The 22,532-nt window shown below is 42.2% G+C and overlaps 1 protein-coding gene across 3 annotated transcripts in view; it reads right to left on the bottom strand.

Moving 5' to 3' along the window:
- TNS3 (tensin 3) overlaps positions 1–3,668 on the bottom strand; it is a 216,469-nt gene extending 212,801 nt beyond the window's left edge. For all 3 annotated transcript variants that reach the window (XM_048940293.1, XM_048940294.1, XM_048940295.1), the window contains exon 1: positions 1,746–3,668. In XM_048940293.1, coding sequence (XP_048796250.1) covers positions 1,746–1,841 — 96 coding nt within the window. In that variant the 5' untranslated portion in view covers positions 1,842–3,668. The remainder of the gene's footprint in view (positions 1–1,745) is intronic.
- Positions 3,669–22,532: the final 18,864 nt, after the last annotated feature.

Genomic DNA, 22,532 nt, shown 5'->3' with positions numbered 1-22,532 from the left:
TTGTAACATAAGTTCTGGCACAAAACAGAACAGGGCATGTGTTTTGCCCCCAAAGATCACATACTACACAGTATTTTCTTAAAGTGTTTTAAGCAAAAGTAGAATTACAGAATGATTTGGAGTGGAAGGGACCTGAAAGGCCATCTGTCTTCCAGCCCTCCGCAACGGGCCGAGACACTTCCCACCACATTAGTCCTACCCACCTGACCTCAAACACTTCTAGGGATGTGGAATCCACAGCTCCTCTGGGCAACCTGTTCCACTGACTCATGGTGACAAATTTCTTCCTAGTGTCTAATCTAAATCTACCCTCTTTTGCTTTAAAAACCATTACCTGTTATCATAACACTACATTCCTTGACACAGAGTTCCTTGTCCTTCCTATAAGCCTCCCTTACGGGTACTATAAGGTCTCACCAGAAGTTTGTTGCAACAATTTTTCTTTTCATCATAATATTAGAATTTTCAGATTTAATATCAGGACTAATGTTTCCTTGAAAAGAGATCACTGGAGATCACTGGATATGCTTTCAAATGGAATAAAGCTCCTTTTTCTGAGTGAAGGCAAAAATTTCAACCCTTTAAATGAGTCACTTGTCTAGGATTGAATAGTGGCCATCTTACACCTCACAGGCAAGCAGTTCTGGCAGGAAAATGTACGCTCAGATATTTCCTTGGCAGCTCTTTATAATAAAATGGTTATTTGAAACTGCTTGTTTTGAAACATTACACAAAGACTAAAGGAGATGGTTTCATAGAGTGTACATGAAATGATCAAAGGGAGCCTGAAACCAGTGAAGATTGTTTAATGCACGAATCCACAGCTTACCCTTGTGTGGCATATTATTCATGAACTTCTGGAAAACTAATCCTAAAAGGTTTCAATAGAAGTGATATGTTTTCAGAAGGGATTTGAAATGAGAGGATGCTTACTTAAGCATGTGAGAGGGAGACCTACAGTGGCACACAGAGCTGGAGTCAACAAAAACACTTCAACATATGTTTAACTTAGAACTGTTGCTGAACTGAGGTTTTAGAGGTAATCCAGGAGGAAATGCACGGAACTTCAAAGGTCCAGAGGTTTGCTTAGTAACACAGAAATACAGATGCATGAATGAGCCTCTGGAATGAGTTGTGTCGTACTGAGACCATCAGCTGGCACTCTAGAGATATTTCTATTACTTTCCATTTGTGCCTGAAAAGCTGCTCTGCCGGCAGCTTTTCCTAGTTCTGTTCTGAGTCAAAGTCAAAGGCATCACGTGAGCCCAAACGGGTTTAAAACCAAAATAATTTAAAATCGATCCAACTTTCACATACATGGAACGTTTCTTCACTATCATCCTCACGTTCGGACGTTTCTTTTCCACGACCGTCTCAAAATACGATTTATATTCAGAGTAACGTGAGTATTTAAATCGGTGGGAAGGCAAACGCTTTCTCGCGGCAGCGCCATCCGCGGCAGGGATCACAGCAGCCGCGCCGAGCTCTGTACGCTCAATTCTCATCGCCAAGCCACGCAAGCGAGACGGCGCGGACAGCCACCTCCAGCCGCGAACCGCCGGGTCTCAGTACGAGCTCCTGCGGCACGTACAAACTGCCGGCGGTCGGCACAGAGCCGCAACAAGCGGGAACGGACCCCGCCTCTCTCGCTTCTCGGGCGGCCACACGCACAGCCGCACGACGCCCGCCGCACCCCGCGGCGCCGAGCCCCTCCCCGACGTCCCCCTCCGAGCGAATCCCCGTACCTTAACCATCACCTCGACCTCTTCTCGCGCCGAACGGCGCCGAGGCGGGGGGCGCGGTTCCCTCCCGTGGGGCATCGAACTCATCCGGCCGCCCATGGGCCGCCCCCGGTGCCGCTCCTCGCTATCGGCGCGGCCCTCCGGCTCCGCACCTCGATCTTCTCAGCCGTCGCCGGGAGCCATGAGGCGCCCGCACCTGCTCGGTCGTCGTCTGGGCTCTCCGCGCGTTCAGCCCTCGTTGTCAACTGCTCTGGAGCTCCTTCGCCGCCCGCTTCCCCTTTTGTTATCGGATCCGGGCCGAACGCACCGTGCGGGACGACAAATCAGAGCCTGTGCCTAAAGCTGCGTCTCCGGCTAAGGAAACCTCGCAGCCCGCCCTGTGCTGGTGGGAGGGCTTTGGGATGGTATGGATTCAATAACAACGAAACTGAAAACTCGCGAAGCGAGCCGTTTGGAGAGTGTGTGCTGCTTTTGTGAAGAAAAGCAAACTTTCCAGCCATCTATCACTGAGGCAAGCCAAATGGGACTCAAATACCAAAGTAACTTGAGAATGAAAAATAGGTGTTTAAAGTCAACACTGAGAATGACTTTGAAAACAGATTTTCCGAAGGGGAGAACCTGCAGGAATTTCCTGCCTCTTTGTGTAATCTGCCTGCCTGTATACATTAATTCCCATTAGTTTTAACAGAACTTATTTGTCCTTACTTTCCTGGCTGCAAAAGGGTGCTTACTGCTAATGGTAACTACGTGATGGAAACAGCACTGTAAGCTTAAGGTCTCTGCTTCCCTCTTTGCCTAAGATATTTGGTGCCATGTGTAATTCGGGTTTGCCGAGGTGTGCTGTAATTCTGAATCCTTTACTTGTTAGCTCTCCAGCTTCACACTGCTGCATTGCCCACAAAGCTCAGAAGCTGTAGTTCACTCTCAGGGGTCCTGAGAAGTTCAAGTCACATTTATCCAACTCTCATGCTGTGAAAAGATGCCTGTAATGGAGCAACAGTGAGAGTTTATTCTCTACTTCCTAACACTTGCATTTCAGTGTTCTAGCAGCAGTATGTTAAAAAAGATTTGTACTAAGTAGGTCATCCGGTCATTTGTTTGTTTGTTTTGTTTTCTCAAGGAATAGAAGAAATAAGAAGTCTTTTCTAAACATTTAAGTAGTAATAAAATCTGGCATGTTTTGATAAGTAAAAACAATCCATCTTTTATCATAACATAAGATGAATGTTAACACTAACGTTAATTTGTACATCCTGGATATTCTAATTGAGTATTTGGCACCCATTATGCCAAGCACTCTACTCATAGAGACCGAAGTTATTTACTGCATAAAAACGTTCTGTTCTTGTGCCTGGAGGAATTCAGGTATACACTGAGTACTCTGCATGAGGTCAATTCTAGGCTGTCAGCTTATTTTCACCGCATTAATCTTGTCTGCCCTCCTCCCTGTTGCTTAAACTCTATGTTCAAAGAGTCTGAATGCACAAATGAATTATTTCTGCAGGACAAGGAATAGATTAAGGGAGAAAAGGTCACTGTACAGGAAAAGCTATTCTTAGGTGACCTGAAGGTCTGTTGTTGTCTTATAAGGTTTTCACTGGGAAGTCACAAATCATGAATAATGAGCTGTATTTGAAACATCACAAACTGATTAGAGTCCTAATATGGGAAGTGTAGGTGACCTTTACAAGCCAGTCGAAAGCAAACTCTCTAACTAGCAGTTGTACTGGCTTCCCTACTCCAAGGGAGCTCATCTGAGATTCATTGACTGATCCACAAATAAAACGTTGGAGGAGGGAACTTAATTCAGTCAAATTATTAGTTTGACAGTACAGAAGTGAGTATTTACAGGCTTTAAATGCCTCTGCAGAAACAAAATGTGGAAATGCCAACCTCTTCTGACAGAACTTCCACTGCTTTATCTTAGTAGAATATCCACTTCCATTGTTTTAGTGTTTTGACTCTACTTTTAATTACTGACACATTGCAAAACTTAACAAACAGAGCCAGTGGCTCATATGGTTCTATTGTTTCTTTGTTCTGTTTGAAAATTAATAAATAAATACCAACAACAGGACTTCTTATTTTTGTGCCCAAAACCAAAGCAGAATCAAGTAGCCAGCTTGTCCAAACGTTACAAGGGGTCAGAGTCATGCTTACTGGTGGATATCATTGAGGCTATGCTGACTTGACCAGCGCCGCCATTTCCTTTTCATGAAGATTCTTGAATGGTAGGTAGGCAACTTGTCATCTAATCCTGTGAAAGAAACATGGTTTTATTACAACTTTTCCTAAGAAAAGTTCTAAAGAGCACTGTGGGACTCAAATGCCAAGTTCCCTTCAGGATTAACCTTTACCTCCAGCACCAGTATGCAAAAATAAAATAAAATAAAAAGTTTAATGACTAGAAGGGATCTAATTGGAATTCAATGAACTTGTTATCACAGATGAGATCCAGTGCAGTACCTCAATGGAAACAGTGTATTTTTAAAGAATATAGTGAATAAGATTTTATTTAAAGGAGAGCTAGGCAAGTATTAATGACTCGTCATCATGAATGAAAGAAGAATTGTCCTTAAGTATTCATTCCCAATGCCTCCTTCATCCACCACTGTTAGCAGTTAGAAAAGATGGCTTTCAGCCTTGTCACAAGCAAAATTAGAGAAAGATTGGGGTAGACCAAGGAGTGTGGGGAAAGAAATAACAAAAAATACAGAGATACCTAGTGGATTCAAATTTACAAAGTAACTGTGGCTAAGACATACGTCACGTTTTAGAGAAAAATGACCACGGCCTGCGGCAAAGCTAGGCTTATAATCATCAAGTCTGCCATTAACTCTGCAGGAAATGCATTAATCTGGAGCCATCAAAGAAATTATAGCCAGTTATTTGCTGAGAGAGGGATTAGTAAGGCCAGATGAGCGTTTTTCTTGAGGTGCTATTATTTTTACTGAGTAACACAAAAATTATATTCATTTCATGACTCTGCTTCTGTGTTGGAACATAAAGAGAGAAAAACTGATTGCACAACAGTTACTTGAAATTCCTTGAAAAAAAACAGGAAATTTTTAGCACTGCTGAACTACAAACAGGAACTGCCCCTATGTTTTGCACACATTGCTAGGGTGGTGCAAACCTCAGCCTTCTGTTCTTCAAACACTTTGCTTCCCTCTGCACTGAACAGTTTTGTTGTTAAAGTATGTAACTGTCAAAAGACTTCCACTAGCTTTAGCAGTATGTATTAAGAGACTGTATCTTATTATTCAGATTACCTAGACATAACAAAAATTACATTTCATAGAATTATAAAATGGGTTGGAAGGGACCTCAAGGATCATCAAGTTCCAACCCCCCTACCTCTTACAGAGTTGCCAACTGCTAGATCAAGTTTTAGTCCAGGCTGCCCAGGGCCCCATCCAACCTGTCCTTGAACACCTCCAGGGATGGACAGGGCACCCACAGCCTCTCTGGGCAGCTGTTCCAGCACCTCACCACTCTCTCAGTAAAAGACTTCCTCCTGACATTTAATCTAAATCTTCCCTCCTTTAGTTTAAAACCATTCCCCTTTTCCCTATCATTATCATTATGCAGCCTTCCAGGCCACAAGTGCTCACTTCTGGTTCATGTAAAGTTTTTTGTCAACCATGACCCCCAAGTCCTTCTCAGTGGAGCTGCTCTCAAGTTCTTCTCACAGACTGTATGCATATCTGGCACTAGCGCCTGCCTGACTCATGGGGGGGAAGAATGGCAACCACGTCATTCTACTTGCTACGTCCAAAAAGAAGTATTAAATAGGATATATCAATCTATTAAAATTTTGAGCAGAGCTCAATCAACAATATTTTGTGCATTTAATGCATAATGCCTTCAATGACAGTCTAAGAGCCAAGTAAAATAAGACAGAATGAACTCTCTTCTGTAAAACTTCACATTTTCCGAAGCCTGCACAAGCAGTGTGGCTTTTCAGCAGGCAGTTTGGAGGAAGTATCCAGTTCTAAAGACTGAAGAAACTAAGTACTCTCTTCTGTAGGAGGCAAAATGGCACCCTGGATATTCTGAGCAGTATCTTGACCCTCTGAAGCCAGTAAGTCGTGAATGACAGATGCACAGATGTTATTTACAAGCTGTGATAACCGTAAGAGCAGCAGCGGTGCTCATAATTTTCCAAAAACCTTTTTTTTTTTTTTTTTTAATCCTTGAGAAGTGTGTAGCTGGGGGAAAATTAGGTTTGTCAGGCTTAGGATTTCCAGAGTGAATTCTGAACTGATCTGAACTGAGTACAGTAATCATTCAATACTACCTTATCACAGAAGCATAGAGTGGTTGAGATGGGGTCCTCTGGAGGTCATCTTGTCCAAACTCTCCCCCTTGCTCAACCAAGGCCACCTTGACCCACTTGCAAGTGGGTCTATTCAGAATAGTTCCGAGAAGAGAGACTTGCCAACTTCTCCAGGCAACTTGTGCCAGTGCTCATTCCCCATCACAGTAAACAAAATTTCCCGGTGTTCAGAGGGAACCTCCTCTCTTTCAGTTCATACCCATTGTCTCTTCTCATTTCACTAGGCCCTACTGAAATGAGACTAGCTCTATCTTTGCAGAAATCCTTCAGATATTTATATACATTGACAAGATCTCCCTTTAGGCTTTCTGTTTTTGAGGCTAAACAGTTCCAGCTCTCTCAGCCCTTCATCTTATGTGAAATGCTCCACTCCTTTCATCATCTTCCACCTCTGCTAGATTCTCTCAATATGTCCATGTCTCTCTTATGCTGTAGAGTTAAGAACTTCACACAGTGTTCCAAGTGTTGTAACCTCATCAGGGTTAAATAGAGCGGGAAAAAAAAAACAAAACAATACAAAAAAAACCTCTGCCTGCCTGCTGGCCATACTTTACCTAATGAAGCCCAGGATACCTTTAGGCTTCTTTTTTTTGGAAGAGCACACTGCTGGCTCATATACAGTTTGATGCCCAACAGAACTCCTAGGTAAAATTAGGTCCTATCAAGTACTGGTGCCTGGAATTGTTCCTCTCCAGGTGTAGGATTTGGTATTTCCTCTTCTTGAATTTCATGAGGTTCTGGTCTATGTTTCAGCCTAACAAGCTCCCTTCCTTTGGAGGCATGGCCCTCTCTGGTGTACCAGCCACTCCTGGCAGTTTTGTGTCACCTGCATTCTTGCAGGGGCTGCTCTCATCGCTGCTCGCATGTCACTGCTCACCGTCTTGAGGCCTGTCTTTTCCGGCAGCTTTCCAGGTATCTCCTCGTCTGCCTATCCAGCCCAGCAAGCTGCTTCAACAGATTGTCTATGAGGATCTTACAGGAGACAGTGTCAAAACCCTTACTGAAGTCCAGGTAGATAACAGCCACTGCTTTCCTCTCGTCTACGTGGTGAGTCATTTCATTGTAGAACATTATAATGTTGGTCAAGTATGCTTTCCCATTGATGAATCCATGCTAGAACTTGATGGTTTCCTTGTCTTTCATGTGCTTGGAAATGGTTTCCAGGATCAATCACCTTCTTAGGGATCGAGGTAAAGCTATTACCTGTAATCCCTTGAGTTCTCCTTCTTGCCTGTTTTTGAATGTAGGAGTGATCAGAGATTTGCCTTTCTCAGATCTTCAGACAGGTCTCTCAGCCCAAAGGTTATCAAGAATGGCATCACAGTGTCACGTCTATCTCCCACAGCACCCAGAGATGCATCCCATCAGGGCTCATAAACAACAAATGTAGTTATTTGTTGAACTGGCTGGCTGTGATACCAGCAACTTCTATGCCATTGGCAGTAAAGAGCTCTGTTATTGTGATGCTGATATCCTGGCTATCCCAGAAAGGTTCCAGATCTGAGTATGGTTTGGAGGTGAGAAAGATTGAATGTAAAATAAGCCTACATTTCTCTTGACAAACATAGAATTAGAGCCAGAACCTGGAAAATTCCTTAGGACAAACATAGCCTCTTTACATTGTCAAATTCCTTTAAGTTCTCTATTCATTTAATAACTCACATTATTACTGATATACTTTTTAATCTGTTTGAGCTTTTTAAAGAAAAAGCTGTGTGAAAGTAATTTCCATCCCTGTATCTCTATGACCCACTTACCCAAGACTTGTAATTACTCCAGCCTACAACTTGACACCAGCATACACAAATAAGCTAATGCCTGTGGGTTTTTTTGGTGAAAGAACTCAACAAACTTCATACATCAGAAAGAACAATTTCCTAGTCATTTTCTTATCTCTGTCTCCACTGACCTCTCCTTTTTATACTCTTATTAAAAAAAAAATAAAATAAAATCTAACCAAAATAATTTTCCCCAAATGGCCCAATGTTAAAAGGCTTTACAAAGGATGTAAATCATTCTGCTCTGCTATTCATCTGCAGAAAAACCTTTTTCCTGCCCCGCCATCCCATTATGGTGCAAACACTGCTCTTTTACCCCAAGCCAAAAATGTGGGAGGTCGAAAAAGGAGAGACAGATGTGGCAGATTTAACAACCTCGCTATGTCTGGAAAAAAAAAAAAAAGAAAAAAAAAAAGTGTTTTATATTCCCAATATATGTGCCTGGAAAGATTAGAAAGAAAAAGAGTCTAGCTAAATGATTTCAATTGTTCCTTGTATAGTTTCGTCCTTATTACTGCTTTGCACTCAATAAATTTCCCATCCCACGGAAAGCCTCACCCTGAAAATGATCTGAGTTTATCAGCTTCTGTCAGAAGCCACTTTAGAGTGGGAGACATGCATCAGAAAGAGAAAGCAAAAGCGTCTGCATAAATCCAAATCTGAATGACAATTGTTTTGCTATTGTTTTTCTAAATCAGCTTAACTCTTCATTAAAAGTAAGATCACACACTTAAAACTTACTTTGTCATAATGATGAAAATATTAGTCAAAAGCTCTGGTGGTACCTTGAAACAAAAGAAAAGTTTAAAAAGCCCAAACATCTTGCATAACCGTGATGGATTTCCAACAAAAACATGCAGTCATGCAACAGTCAGCTAATGTCTGTAAAATTCCAGATGTTTTTAATATGCCCTGTAGGGCAAATTTAATATTTTCCAGACCCTTTCCCTTCTTGCTAAAGAACAGCAATGAAATAGCAGGAAATGGTCTTCAGCTGCTGTAATGTTTTCATTTGCCCAGCGACAGAGTTTTTTAACTGAGCCCTAGCCCTTTTCTCCCAGCCTTCTGGTGCTTTTGGCATTTCAGGAGCAGGCCGTTGACTAAGGTTTAATCTCTGCCAGGTCTTTATTACTCACAGCCGAGGCTGACTCTGCAAGCTGCCTTCAGAAGAAGAATGCATGCAAAGAGCTACTCTGCAAAACTGGGGACAGTTTATACGAGCTCCTCCTTCAAAGAATCCAATAAACTTTCCTCAAGACAAACCCCTTGCAAGCCCCTCTCCTTACTCCTAAACATACGATTCATACGATAAAAAAATCCAAACCGAAACAAAACAAATACACAAAAAAATTATTTTCAAAAAACATTGTCTTGTTGACATTAAAGTAAAAAGAAGAGCTGTGTTTGATATGTATATCCTCAATTTTTAAAGTAAAATATTTGGCCTTACACTTATGTGTCTAGCATTTACGGTTGGGATGTTGATGAAAAGGTGGTGATGAATATGCAGGCCCAAAGCAATGAAACTGTCTTACGAATGTACAAGAATAAATACACAAGGAGAGGAAGATAAGAGAACTGAGAATTTAAAGTAAAACAGAAGTAACTTACAGTGGACAAAGTGTACTGTGGGCCTGAAACTGCAAGCACTCGTGTTTGTGTGTAATGCTGCTCTTGAAGTAGTGCTACCAGATGTCAGGCAGTCTTCTTGATGCAGAAAGACCCACGACTCTTACTAACCATGAAGGCTGAAACTTTACCCTTTGAAAGTCACAATCTCTCTACTTTCAGTCACCACACAGTGTAGCATTTCGTCAGTGTTCCTCTTTCTTGGACCAATTTCCTCTCAACAGTGACAGCTAAGGAGACCAGGAATGGCCATGCCCCACTCCAACCTTTGCCTTCTTCTTCAAAGAGATTTCTGATCTATTCTGATGCCAAATCATCTCCTCTGTGTGATGTAGCACCTAGGGACGTGGTGATAGGCTTAGTACTACTAGGTGTTGGTTAGATTTAATCTCAAAAGTATTTCCAACCTAAATGGTTATGTGATTCTGAGTCTTTGATTCTGTCTTTCACTTCCCAGAGAGATGGAGGAAGAACCTTTCCACACCTGACCAAAAGCCACACACTCATTACTTCAGTCAGCAGTTTCATGGGCCCCAAGCCAAGAACCCAACATGATGACAAGAGCATATCTATGAAAGCTAATTGTTTCTGTGTGAGTGGGTTCAAGGGATAAAACTTCTGCTCCCTCCAGTTTTAACCTTTGTCTTTTCTGTGCATCCTTCCTTGCATCTGTGTAGCACAGCACCTAAGTCCCTTTGACTCGCTGTGCTTTTATTCTCTGTTCCTATAATCCATGTATTACTGAATTCTCCCACATCTCTTGCTTGGCAAGTGCAAGATCAAAAATCTTTCATTGCAGAGAAAAACGTTCAAAATCAGGTGACACAAGGACATCAAGAGACTACTGCAGGCTAGTTTAAAGGTGGATACACGGAGGTAGAGGCATTTCATTTCCTTTAGCTTTTACAGCTTTCGTAAGATCCTAATGCAGTTAATACGTTAGTGAACAAGTTTTACACAAAAATAAGAAAACAAATAGAGATATGCTTTGAAGTCATGTAAACAAGTTTCCCACACCCTCATAATCCTAATACTGCAAAAATCACAGGACTGATCTGACTGCATAACTGCTGCCTGGGGTATTTACTTGATGCTACCAGAGGACCAAAGCCAACAATTCTTTGGTTGCTTTATTTCCAACAACTTCATCACAGTTTCCAGGATGTATTCAAATTTACACTGGATGTAAGTAACTCACTATTCCCCCTTCTGCCTGTTAGCAGAACTTTGAGGCTTTTTCATCTATTGGGTGCATGTGACTCATTCAGCAGGCTCAGCAAAGAATGAACTTTCTGTGTATCCCATGTAGACTAATCCAAATAAAAACAAAATCTACCATGCTCATAAATCTCCATGAACCAACCAAACAAACAGAAAATAATGTATACATCCTGGGGAATAGGTCCCCGAAAATATGTGCTCTTTCAACAGAAACAAACACTGTATTTTGATTTTTGATTTCTTAATCCCAAATAGTAAAGTCAGCGTAAGTGAGAAGTCTCTTCACAACTAAGAAGTTGCAACGCTGAACTAAGAAAAAATCTGCAGTTAGAACTGTAGTTATGAAATCAAAATTTCAGAGAAAGTGAACTACTTTTGTTAAGCATTTAATGTAAAATGTAACTACGTGTCCTCAAAAAGCAGGATTTTGTTTAACACTTGGATATTCTCTCACTGGAAAAGTAATCTCACTGATGTTTTCTTCATCTCAGTACCTGTCCTATAAGATCCCTTTAACATTTACTGAGCTAATCTGTTTTGGCAGCTTTGGAATTAGAGAAGAGATTTTAGGCACACTGATGCTGAATTAGAATTGAACAGCACTTCAGTCACTTCAGACTGTGCACAGAATATTGTGGCAGCCTGGAGAGAAAAAGATAAACTCAACCAAAGGGCACAGGGAGAGAACCCAAAGGAAGAAAATATAATTCTGTAATTTTCCTTTCCTTCCCATCCCTTTTTTGTTCTTAAATATTTAATATGTGTTTATATGTGTTGTTAAATACGTATGTGTGCCAGAGAAGTGAGGGGGGACATCTGCCCATCTGTAGAAAGCTAGCACAGTATCTGTGCTGCAGTAATTTTTTTCTTGCAGCCCAAGTAACAGCAATTCTGGCTGTCGTCTGTCTTGTATACAGACACAGTACTAAGCTCTCTGCTTCTATGTTGTCAGTTCAGATGAAGTTCTTTCCAATGTGAAATATAAAAAGAGACAATAGAAGCTTCAAGAACTCATCTTCCAGCATTCAGGATACATCTAAATGGGACATGAGACCTTTTGGTTTATAAAAATGTCATTGATACTTCTACTGAAACACCATTTCCAGAAGGTCACAGAGGTCATCGCTTCATGCAGGTACACAGTCATGCTAAATTTATGTTGCAGTTCTATTATCAACAACATTTACTCACAAAGTTTTTGTTGCTCATAGAGAGCTAAAATGAACGGCAGCGTGTTCCAGGCCGCACACAGGGTGCCATTCAAGTTATTACACTCCTTGCTCCTAGACTGAGTAAGATAAACAAAAGTTATGGAAGATTCATGAAATGAAACATTGTGGTGATTTCAAAGAGGAAAATATATGGGATTGTAACAGTTCACAGAAGAATTATTTCCTTGGCAGGAAAACGTTGGAGCCCAATGAAAGGATGAGTAGTATTTTGTTGGATTCTTCAGTCAAAACTACAGCTGCCACCTTTGCCTTTTAGCTCACAACAACACAGACATCCCAAAGTTTGGGATAGCCATAGCAAGTTTTAGTAATATGTGTCATACTCATGTTCACCTACACAAAAATAGCAAGGGCATCTCTCAAAGGAAGCAAGAGTATACAATGTGTAAGAGCAATAGCAATCAAACCAGGGAGAATCCATTCTTCCCTTTTTAATATCCTATTGGCTTTCTTTATATAAGACTATGATGTCACCTTGAGCATGTAAGCAGCCAATCTTAATTTGCAAGAAACTGTAAGAAGTTTTTAATCTCTTAAACAAAATAAGAAGTGGTTAGGGTCTGAGTACTCAAAGCAATGTCTGCTTTTGCCTTTCTGTTCACATTTTTTTTTTTTCTAAGTGAAACCACCAACCTTTTCCATCCTAAGTGAAAACTTGATGGCACTCTCTGGCAAGGAGAATGCAGCCACCAAGCTGTGTCACAGTGTGTCCTGAACATGCTTCAGAGGAGACCTGTCACGTTTCATAAGATGTTTTGAACTGCTCAGAGTATAGGATGAGGCACTGAGCTTTGTTTTGCTTTATTAAGCACATTTTTATGGTGAGTACCTTTTGTCCTTCTTATCATGAGACGCACAGAAAAGGCCAAAGGGTTAATCTGAACTTGACTCTAAGACTTTAGGCAATCCAGTTACTGACTGATCTGACAGGAACATCCATAGTTAAACTAGACAGACAATACATTAACAGTGAAAAGGATGCTTCTCACCAGTCCAAGCAAGATGAGGAAGCTTTGGAAAATGTTTCTTCTTGTAATTTGTTTTGGAGCAAATTTGCTCAATTCTATGCGTCTATATATCATGCCAAAGGCTTTCCCCTGAGTATAGCCTTGTAACCTGAGTCTGTTGAATGATTAAAATAATGTGAAAGCTGCTTAAGCCACTTACAAGATGTTAGCACTATTCCTAATTTACTGTCTTCTTGTTTTTAAAGATATTCCTCCTTTCTTGATAGCACTATGTATATGCTCACTAAATGCACAGTAATTCAACTTAGAACTTCAGCTAGAGAAACAGGGAACTGATGGCACTGAGGATTATTCCAAATCACCTCTTCACTTTCACCCACAGAAAATTCTACCTTTTTGCTGTGGGTCATGCACTTAGACCCTTTGCCTGGAAAGTAGAAAAGAAAAAGATGTCATAAAGACACTTAGAATTCTGTTTGTCATCCTGTGGGTTGTGACTGAACTGCAGAAGATGAAAGTCTGACATAAATAAGCCAGAATGATTCTATAAAGTTATGCAGTACGGTGAGGGAAAAGGTAAACCACATAGCATTTGATATCCTAATTGCCTCACCACTTTTCCGTGCCTGGTTTACAAAATCCCCTAAAAGACTTTTCAAACACTTGAAAAGAGGTAGCCAACGAAAAATGAACAAATAAATACAACAGCAACAAAACTAATAAAAATAACTATCTAAAACCAAACCACCAAACTTGCTATCCTGTCTGTTCGCTATCCTGGGCTCCTGATTAGCCTGTTAATAAAATAGAAGTTAAAAGATCTTTCAATTTCCTTACAGATATAGAGCTGGATTATTGCAACCTTGCTTATATGTCAAGGCAGAGGCAGTGTTTAGGAAAGGAGGTCGTACTTAAAAATAACTGAGAAATATGACTGCAATAGATCTCGGCACCCTGGAAGTTTCCTCTGATGGGAAGATGCTGCTCACATGCCATGCTCCGTCTCCAGAGGATGTCCAGAGAAGGACGATGAAGCTGGTGAGGGGTCAGGAGCACAAGTCTTCTGAGGAGTGGCAGAGGGATTGTTTGGTCTGGAGAAGAGAAGGCTCAGGAGTTTTTCTCTGCAATTACCTGTAGGGAGGTGAGGTGGGGACCAGCTTTTTCTTCCAAGCAACTAGCAATAGTACTAGAGGAAAAGGACTCAAGTTGTGAAGGGAAATTCAAGTTGGATGTCTGCTTCTCAGAGAGTGTTTAGTGGCTGGATTGGGCTGCCCAGGGAAGTGCTTGAGTCACCGTCCTTGAAGATGTTGAAGAAACACTTAGATGTTGTACTAAGGGACATGGCTTAGTGAGGGAATACTGGTGGTAGTCGGAGGGTTGGACTGAATGATCTTGGAGGTCTTTTTCAACCTTGGTGATTCTATGATTCTACTATTCTGTGATTCCATGCAACACAATAAAAATGACACCTAATTCAAATTTGAAATCTTTTTTTTTGAAATGTACTTTCCTTTCACTTTGTGAGAGACTTCAGTTTTGTTTCCTATTATCTTTCTCAAAGCTGTATTTTTGTCAGTCTTCTAATGAAAGTTGAATCTTCCCTACTTCACTGTATTCAAACATTATCAGGAGTTAGTCTGTGTCTGTCCACCCATTCCTCTTAAAATCAAATATTTATAAAAGTCTTAACCTCATTTGGCCAGTGAGGATTTAAAAACACCTGATTGCTTCCATCCATTCATCATGACACCCGTTTTTCATGATGCTATTTCCTGTATCCATTTCTGTACTGGAATGTTGGGTTGGTTTCCATTTTTGTGTTTTTTCTCTTTTTTACTTCTGCCTGTGCTGTCTGATCTCCATAAATGGAGACCGATGAGCAGCATTTAAATAAATTCCAGAACTCCTGACTCTCTTGAAATGGAATATTTTCCATGTTACATAACTGTTTGGTTTGATTTAGCTCAAAAGTCTTGAAAAGCAAATAACTGAGCACAAAGTTCTCTGATTTCTCTTCCCGAATTTCATACATAAAGGCTGAAGGAGGAAATGTTTAGATATCCAGTATAAAATTAAAGTTTCTTTTCTGTGACTGTAGCCAGTAAGATCTTGTGATCAACATATTAGTGATACCAGGAATGATGTGTAACACCACACACAGTATTAGGGTGGAAGATAGTGGTTGGAAGACAGTTATGTTATCTGTTATTTACATCTATATTAGTAGATGTGAAAATTGAGATTTGTGCCAACTTGCATGTGAAGAGAGGATGGGCATGGCAGAAAGACTAGAAGTGGTCTTTTAAGTTGGTGTCCAGAATGTAAGAAAATTTTTCTCGAATATCTCAAAGGTTGGTGTCAGAGTCTGAGTGACTGTGATGCAGAGTCAGTGATGAAAACTTCTTGGTGCTATCGCAGAAAGGTGAGTGCTTCTGTCCCAAAAACAGAGGCAGGAGTGGGGGTCACTCGTGTTCAAGGACAGGAATGATGGATGACAGAGGTATCATCGGGAAGGGAGGAGGGTGGGGAGCTGCTGGATACACCTTTCACTGCTGCAGGAAAAGGGAGACGGATGGGCAACTCCTTTCAGACACTCCCAGTGGAGAGCCTCTGGCCTGCTGCTTGGCATCACCAGCATTAGCCAACTCTAACCTGGCTTTCCTGAGCTCTGCTACAGGCAAACTACGATCCACATGTTTGGGCTTCCTCAGTTCTCCTTCCCAAAACAAATGTAGTATACCTTTTGTTCTTACACCGAGTGCCAGCTCCGCAGTGTAACATCTGGTGGAAACTGAGATAAAACTCAGTATAAACGGGGGCTAAGAATGTAAGTCTGGGTAAACATGGCTCTCAGTAGGGAAATTATATGAAAATAAACTCAGGATTAGTTGAGTTTTGGAATTTCATAGATCAGGTAAGAAATTTTCTTAGAGATTTGCCATTACAAAATCTATCCAATTGTTTTGTTTTGCCCTTTCTACATGGTCTTTTGCAACACTAAATATCAGGCGTATTTGGAATCATTATCTAAAATGAAATCACCTAAATAACAAGGAAAATTTGCAGTCCAACTTAGGACAGGCCAATACAAACAATGTCATCATCAAAGTTTGAAAACTGCAGCCATAGGAACATCCATTATTTCATACGTAAGTAAGTTCAGAGGGAAGGAGCCCTGCAGTGGAGGAAGCATGCAAGCAATTATTTCTGGAACACGCTAATTACAAAAAGTGTTTCTGCTTTACTGAAGTCCACCCCTCACAGCAACCTTCTGGACAAACTGTCAACATCTGAGTTGAACAGGTTCATGCTATGCTGAGTGATGAACTGTCTGAATAGTAGAACTCACAGAGTTGACAGGGCTACATCTGACTGGCAGGTGGTCACTAAAGGTGTTCCTCAGGGCTCAGTTCTGGTGTCAGTCCTGTGTAGCATTTTTATCTACTATTTGGAATACGTCCTTAGCAGGTTAATTGACGACACTAAAATGGGAAGTATAGCTGACTCTTTGGAGGGACAAGAGGCCTTGTGGAGGCACCTAGATACATTGGAGCACTGGAGAATCATCAACAGCAATGGTAAATGCCAGATTATACACCTGTAATGTAATATCAAAACACAGGTACAGACTGGGAGTTCAGTGGCTGGAAAGCAGTAGCCTTACAGAAAGAGATCTTAAAGATGCCATTGATAGCAGACTCAACGTGAGCCAGCAGCTTGCCATGGCAGCCAAGAGGGTGAACAACACTTTGGGGTGTATTAAACACAGCACAGCCAACTGGTCAACTGAGGTGATTCTGTATTTCCTGCTGATGTGGCCTCCTTTGCTACACAATACAAAGAGGATATTAAGGTCCTTGAAAGTACCCAGAAGGCAACAAAGCTGACAAACAGGCTGGAAGGTGTGTCCTGTGAGGATAAGCTGAAGACACTTACATTATCTAGTTTGGAGAAAAGAAGGCTAAGAGACAACCTCATTGCTCTCTATAACATCCTGAGGAAGGAAAATGGAGAGACATGTCTGTGTCTCTTTTCCTTGGTAAGCAATGACAGGATGCAGAGCAACAGCGCAAAGCTGCAATAAAGGAGGTTCAAGCTGGACATGAGGAAAAAATTATTCCTTGTGAAGGTGGTCAAACAGGGGAACAGGCTTCCTAATAATGTGACTGGTGCTCCATGCTTGCAAATGTTCAAAAGGCATTTGGATAACGGACTTAATAATATGCTTTAACTTTTGGTTAGTCCTGAGACGGCCAAGCAGTTGGATTCGATGATTGTTGTAGGTCCCTTCCAACTGAACTTCCAAATTCATCCTTGCAGTCCAATTTTTTCATTAATCATTCTACAATGAAATGAAAATCCTGAATACAAGCAGTGTTTTGTATCAACGTCCAGTCGAAGACATGTTAAATTTAAGAGAGGGAAATATAATTATTTAGCATGATGAGATCAAATAGGAGAAGTAAATGAACAGTGAGCTAGTAACTATTATCTAAACTCAAATTTCTAACTTAATTAGGGAAAACAACATCTATCTTTGGAGCTTATAAAGCTGGATGAGCTTGATTCTGAGCAAGCAAAAATTAAAACTACTGAATGAATCCATGATGTTCTCCTCTCTTCCATAGTAGGTAACATCTCCCAAACCTGGGCAAATTCTCAGGTACAACTGTGGAGTGGAGATGCATGTGGAATGGAGATCCATGCACTACAAAGAGGGTGCACAGAGGGATTTTAGAGGTTAGTTGCCTTGTACCATGAACCAGAACTATAGAAGCAGACACAGTACAGCTGGTTTTTAAAGGATGTAGACACTTAAGATCCAGTTGGGCTTTGACCCCTCTAATTTTCTCCCTGCAGAGCCTCACAGCCTCTTCATATCCCCCCTGAATGGCCCGTCCCTTCTTGCAAAGATCGTGAACACTTTTTCTTCCTGAGCTTTAGCCGAAGCTCTCAGCTCAGGCTGATCTTCCCTTTCACCACATGAGGGCAGCTTGCTCCTGAGCTTTTAAGCTTTCCTTCTAGAGCAACAACCAGCCTTCCTGAAACCCTGTGCCTCTCAGGACTGACTCCTAAGGAACTCTGGCAACCAGTCTCCTAAACAGTCTGCCCTCTGGAATTCCAAAGTGGCAATTCTGCTAACCTCCTTTCTTACTTTTCCAAAGATCAAAACCCATTAATTCATGACTGCTATGTCTAGGACAGCTTCCAGCCACCATGTCTGTGACCCTTCCTTCTTTGTTTGTGAACAGCAGATCCATCAGGGAGCTTCCCCTGGTAGGCTCACATACCAGCTGTCTTGGAAAGTTATCTTCCACACCCTAGGAACTTCCTAGACTGCTTCCTCTCAGCTGTATCAGTATTTCCAGCAGACACCAGGTATGTTGAAGTCCCCCACAAGAACCAGGGCTACTGATCTCATGACTTCCAGCAGCTGCCTATAGAATGCTTCTCCCATCTCTTCATCCTGATTGGGTGGTTTATAATTGATTCCCAACAGGATATCATCCTCTCCGATCTTCCCCTGATCCTCACCTAAAATGACTCAACATCATCATTCCTGGTACTGAGCTCTACAGAGCTGAAACACTTCGTAACATAGCGAGCCACCCCACCACCTCTCCTCCCTTGCCTTCACCTCCTGAAGTCTTATAACCCTCCATTGCAGCACTCTAGCCATAAGAATGATCCCACCATGTTTCAGTGATGGCAACTAACTCATAGTTCTCCTGTTGCACCATGGCTTCAAGATCCTGTTCATTGCCCATGCCACATGCATTAGTGTAGATGCACTTCAGCTAGGCTACTGGTCTCACCTATGACCCTGAATTGCTGCTCATAAGTTCATCTCTAGCAAGCCTGGTTTTATCCCCTTTTATGTTCAAACTTAGTTTGAAGCCCTTTCTTTGAGCTCTGATAACTCCTAGGCCAGAATTCTTTCCCCCCATTGACCAAGGTGAACCCCATCTGTTGCGTGCAGGCTGGTGCCAGATAAACCACCCCGATAAAAAATAAAATAAATTTTTCCTGTGGCAGCAGCCTCTTAGCCACGTGTTGATCAGATGGGTCTTTCTTCTCCTCTCAGTATCTTTCCCTGCTACTGAAGAGATCAAGGAAAACACTATCTGAGTGTTTTCCATAAACTCACCACCCCAATGCCCTGAAGTCCTTCTTGAAAGCCATCATGCTTCTCCCCACAACCTCATCACTGCCTACCTGAACTACCAGAAAGGGGTAATAATTAGAGGACCTTACCAGAACATATGAACGCAAGGTAGGGGAAACTGCAGAATTAGTGAGCAAATTAGTGAATTGCAAAATTAGTAAGTTGAAAAAGACCTCTAAGATCATCCTGTCCAATTGTCCACCTACCACCAATATTGCTCTCCCTCCTTAAACACCTCCAGGGACTGTGACTCCACCACCTCCCTGGGCAACCTGTTTCAATGCATAATCACTCATTCTGAAAACAAATTCTTCCTAATACCCAATGTGAACATCCCTGGGAGCAACTTGAGGCCATTCCCTCTAGTCCTATCATCAGTTACACGGGAGAAGAGGCCAACCCCCACCTTGCCACAACCTCCTTTCAGGTAGTTGCAGAGAGCAATAAGGTCTCCCCTGAACCTCCTTTTCTCCAATCTAAGTGATCCCAGCTCCCTTAGTTGTTCCTCCTAAGACCTGCGCTGCAGACCCTCTTCACCAGCCTTTTTGCCCTTCTCTGGACATGCTCCAGGGTCTCAATGTCTTTCTTGTAGCAAGGGCCCCAAAACTAAGACTATAGAACATAGTACTAAAGGTGTGTCCTCATTACAGCTGAGTAAAGGGAAACAACCACCACCCTGGTCCAGCTGGCTGTACTATTTCTGATATAAGCCAGGATGCCATTGGCCTTCCTGGTCACCTGGGCACACTGCTGGCTCATGTTCAGCAAAGCATTAACCAACACTCCCGGGTCTATTTTCTCCATGCAGCTTTCTAGACACTGCCCCAAGCTTGTAGCGTATCATGTGGTTGCTGAGACCAAAGGACCTGACACTTGGTCTTGTTGAACTTATCCCATTGGCATCAGCCAATTGATCCAACCTGTCCAAGTCCCTCTGTAGGGCCTTCCTCCCAGGCAGATCAATGCTTCCCCCCCAGCTTGGTGTCATCTGCAAATTTACTGAGAGTGCTGTCAATCCCCTCATCCAAGTCATCAATAAAGATACTGAACAGGACGAGTCCCAGTATCAACCCCTGGGGAGCACCACTTGTGACTGGTTGCCAGCTGGATTTAATTCCATTCACCACCACTCTCTGGGCCTCATCTGTCATGTGTCTCTTCATCCTGGTTTGGTGGTCTATAACAGACTCCCACCGGGATCTCTGCCTTGTTGGCCTTTCCCCTGATCGTTACCCAAAGGGATTCGATCTTGTCATTCCCAGCACTGAGCTCTACAACGTCAATGCTCTCTCCAACACAGAGAGCCACGCCACCACCCCTCCTTCCTTGCCTGTCCCTTCTGAAGAGTTTACAGCCATCCATTGCAGCACTCCAGCTGTGGGAGCAATCCTACCATGTTTCAGTAATGGCAACTAAATCACAGTCTGGCTGCTGCACAATGGCTTCCAGCTTCTCCTGCTTGTTGCCATGTTGCACATAATTGTGTAGGTGCACGTCAGCTGAGCCATTGCCCTTAACCACAACCCTGGCTTTTTTATCCCAGGCTCATCTCTCTCTTCCCCTTTCATATCTAGTTACAAGCTCTCTCCATGAGCTCTGACAGCTCCTGAGCTAGTATCTGTGTCCCCCTTGAAACACAAGAGATGTGTCTGCAGCCATCTCTGGATGAGGGTGAGGTGCTCTTTAAACCACCCCGTGGTAAAAAAAAAAACAAAATTCCTGCACTGGCACCAGCCCATCAGCCATGTATTTATCAGATGTATTTTCCTGATCTGCTCAGTATCCTTTCCTGCCACTGAAGGATAGACAAAAACACAACCCGTACTTCTGCTCCATCCATCAGCATGCTGCAGTCCCTTTTGATAGCCCTAAGGCAGGTTCATCCACCTTGCAGCCTGCAGGTCACACGCAGCCCAGCAGGGCTTGCAATGCGGCCTGCCCCCTGCCCAGGCTGTAAAGGTCTTCACCAAGTTCAGGCATGCAGGCATCACTTAGCAACAACCAACCATCGGTGTGCTATTAACACAGTGCCAGCTGAAACGAGGGCACCAGCAGGGCGGTGCTGTGCTCCGACTCAAGTGGTGGCAAATAATTGTTTGCATTTTGATACACTGGCTAAACACAGTGCTTTGAACAGCAAAGAATACGCAGCCATCCCTGCCATTTTGATAAAGGTGTTTGAGAACAGGTTTCAAGATTTTTAAAAACTCAATTTATGGTTCTGACGTAATTTTCAGTTGATGTAAATACATTAGCTTCAAATTTTCAAATGGCATAGAATGCACGGAGTTGCAGTCACATGTTCAACTAAAAATCTGATCATATCTCTTAACCAGAATTTCATGAGACTTCTCTCACAAGAGAAAAATGCGTTTTGCTTCACAGCCATGCCTTACTCACTTAATTGCTTCTTGGCAGTACGTGCATTTGTGAACAGGTACAGGAAGAATAAAATTTCATCAAAAATCTCAGGTGGACACCTTGAGACTCTAAGACTTGCAACCACTGCCACTGAACAAAATGATTGCGTTAGTTTCACAAAAATAAGGTCAAACATCCCACTAGTTTTATGCTTTTATTCTTCTTTAATATTTTGAGAAAAATATTAAAAAATAAAATGTTTTGTTACAATATTAATGATACTGTGTATTTCATGAGGGCTGCTCCAGAAGTAATGCCTCCTATTTTATTATGTTGGCCCACAACATCAAAGGTGAATGTTGGTGCTGTGGCAGTAGAGGTTGAACCTTCCCACCAGTATTCCACTATGTTCTATTGCTGTGTGACAGATGGCAGAAGCGGGGCATTCTGACAAAATGGTGCTTCAGCAAAAGTATGGCACAGAATTCCTCAATGAAGAAAAAATGAAACCCACTGACATTCATTTATGCTTGCTGAATGTCTATGGAGACCAAACAGTAAATGTCAACACAGTGATGTGGTGAGTGGTGCATTTCAGATTTTTATAAGCACAGCATGCAGCCTCTTGTTCCATCACTACTGAAAATGGTGGTGGCTATGTTGAAAAATAGTGTTTTGTAGCTAAGAACTTCCTCTATCAAATGATGTTACTGTGCTCTTTGTACTGACTGTGGTTTTCATGGAAATACATAGGAGGCATTGCTTTCAGAGCAATTTATCTGTGTGTAGCCCAAGAATTCCTCTTTAATGTGGCCCAGTCAAGACAAAAGGTTGGGCACTGAGGACTCTGGGCTTCTCTCAGTGGCTTCCTTATTGCCAACCTGAATTACCAGTGAAGGATAATAATCAGAGGAGTGAACCGGGCCAGGAAGTTTTCCAGTAATACTCCTGATCCGGGCACCAGGGAGGCACCAGACTTCCCTATGGGTAGGCTCAGGCTGATACATACAGCCCTGCATTCTCCTCAGAAAGGAGTCGCCTACAACAATTATGCTTCTTTCCTTCTTGGTAGAGGCAATCTTGAGGTGTGGAGTTG

The sequence above is a fragment of the Lagopus muta genome, chromosome 3 (assembly GCF_023343835.1).
Source record: "Lagopus muta isolate bLagMut1 chromosome 3, bLagMut1 primary, whole genome shotgun sequence".
NCBI lineage: Eukaryota > Metazoa > Chordata > Aves > Galliformes > Phasianidae > Lagopus > Lagopus muta.
This window is presented reverse-complemented; position numbering and strand designations above follow the sequence as displayed.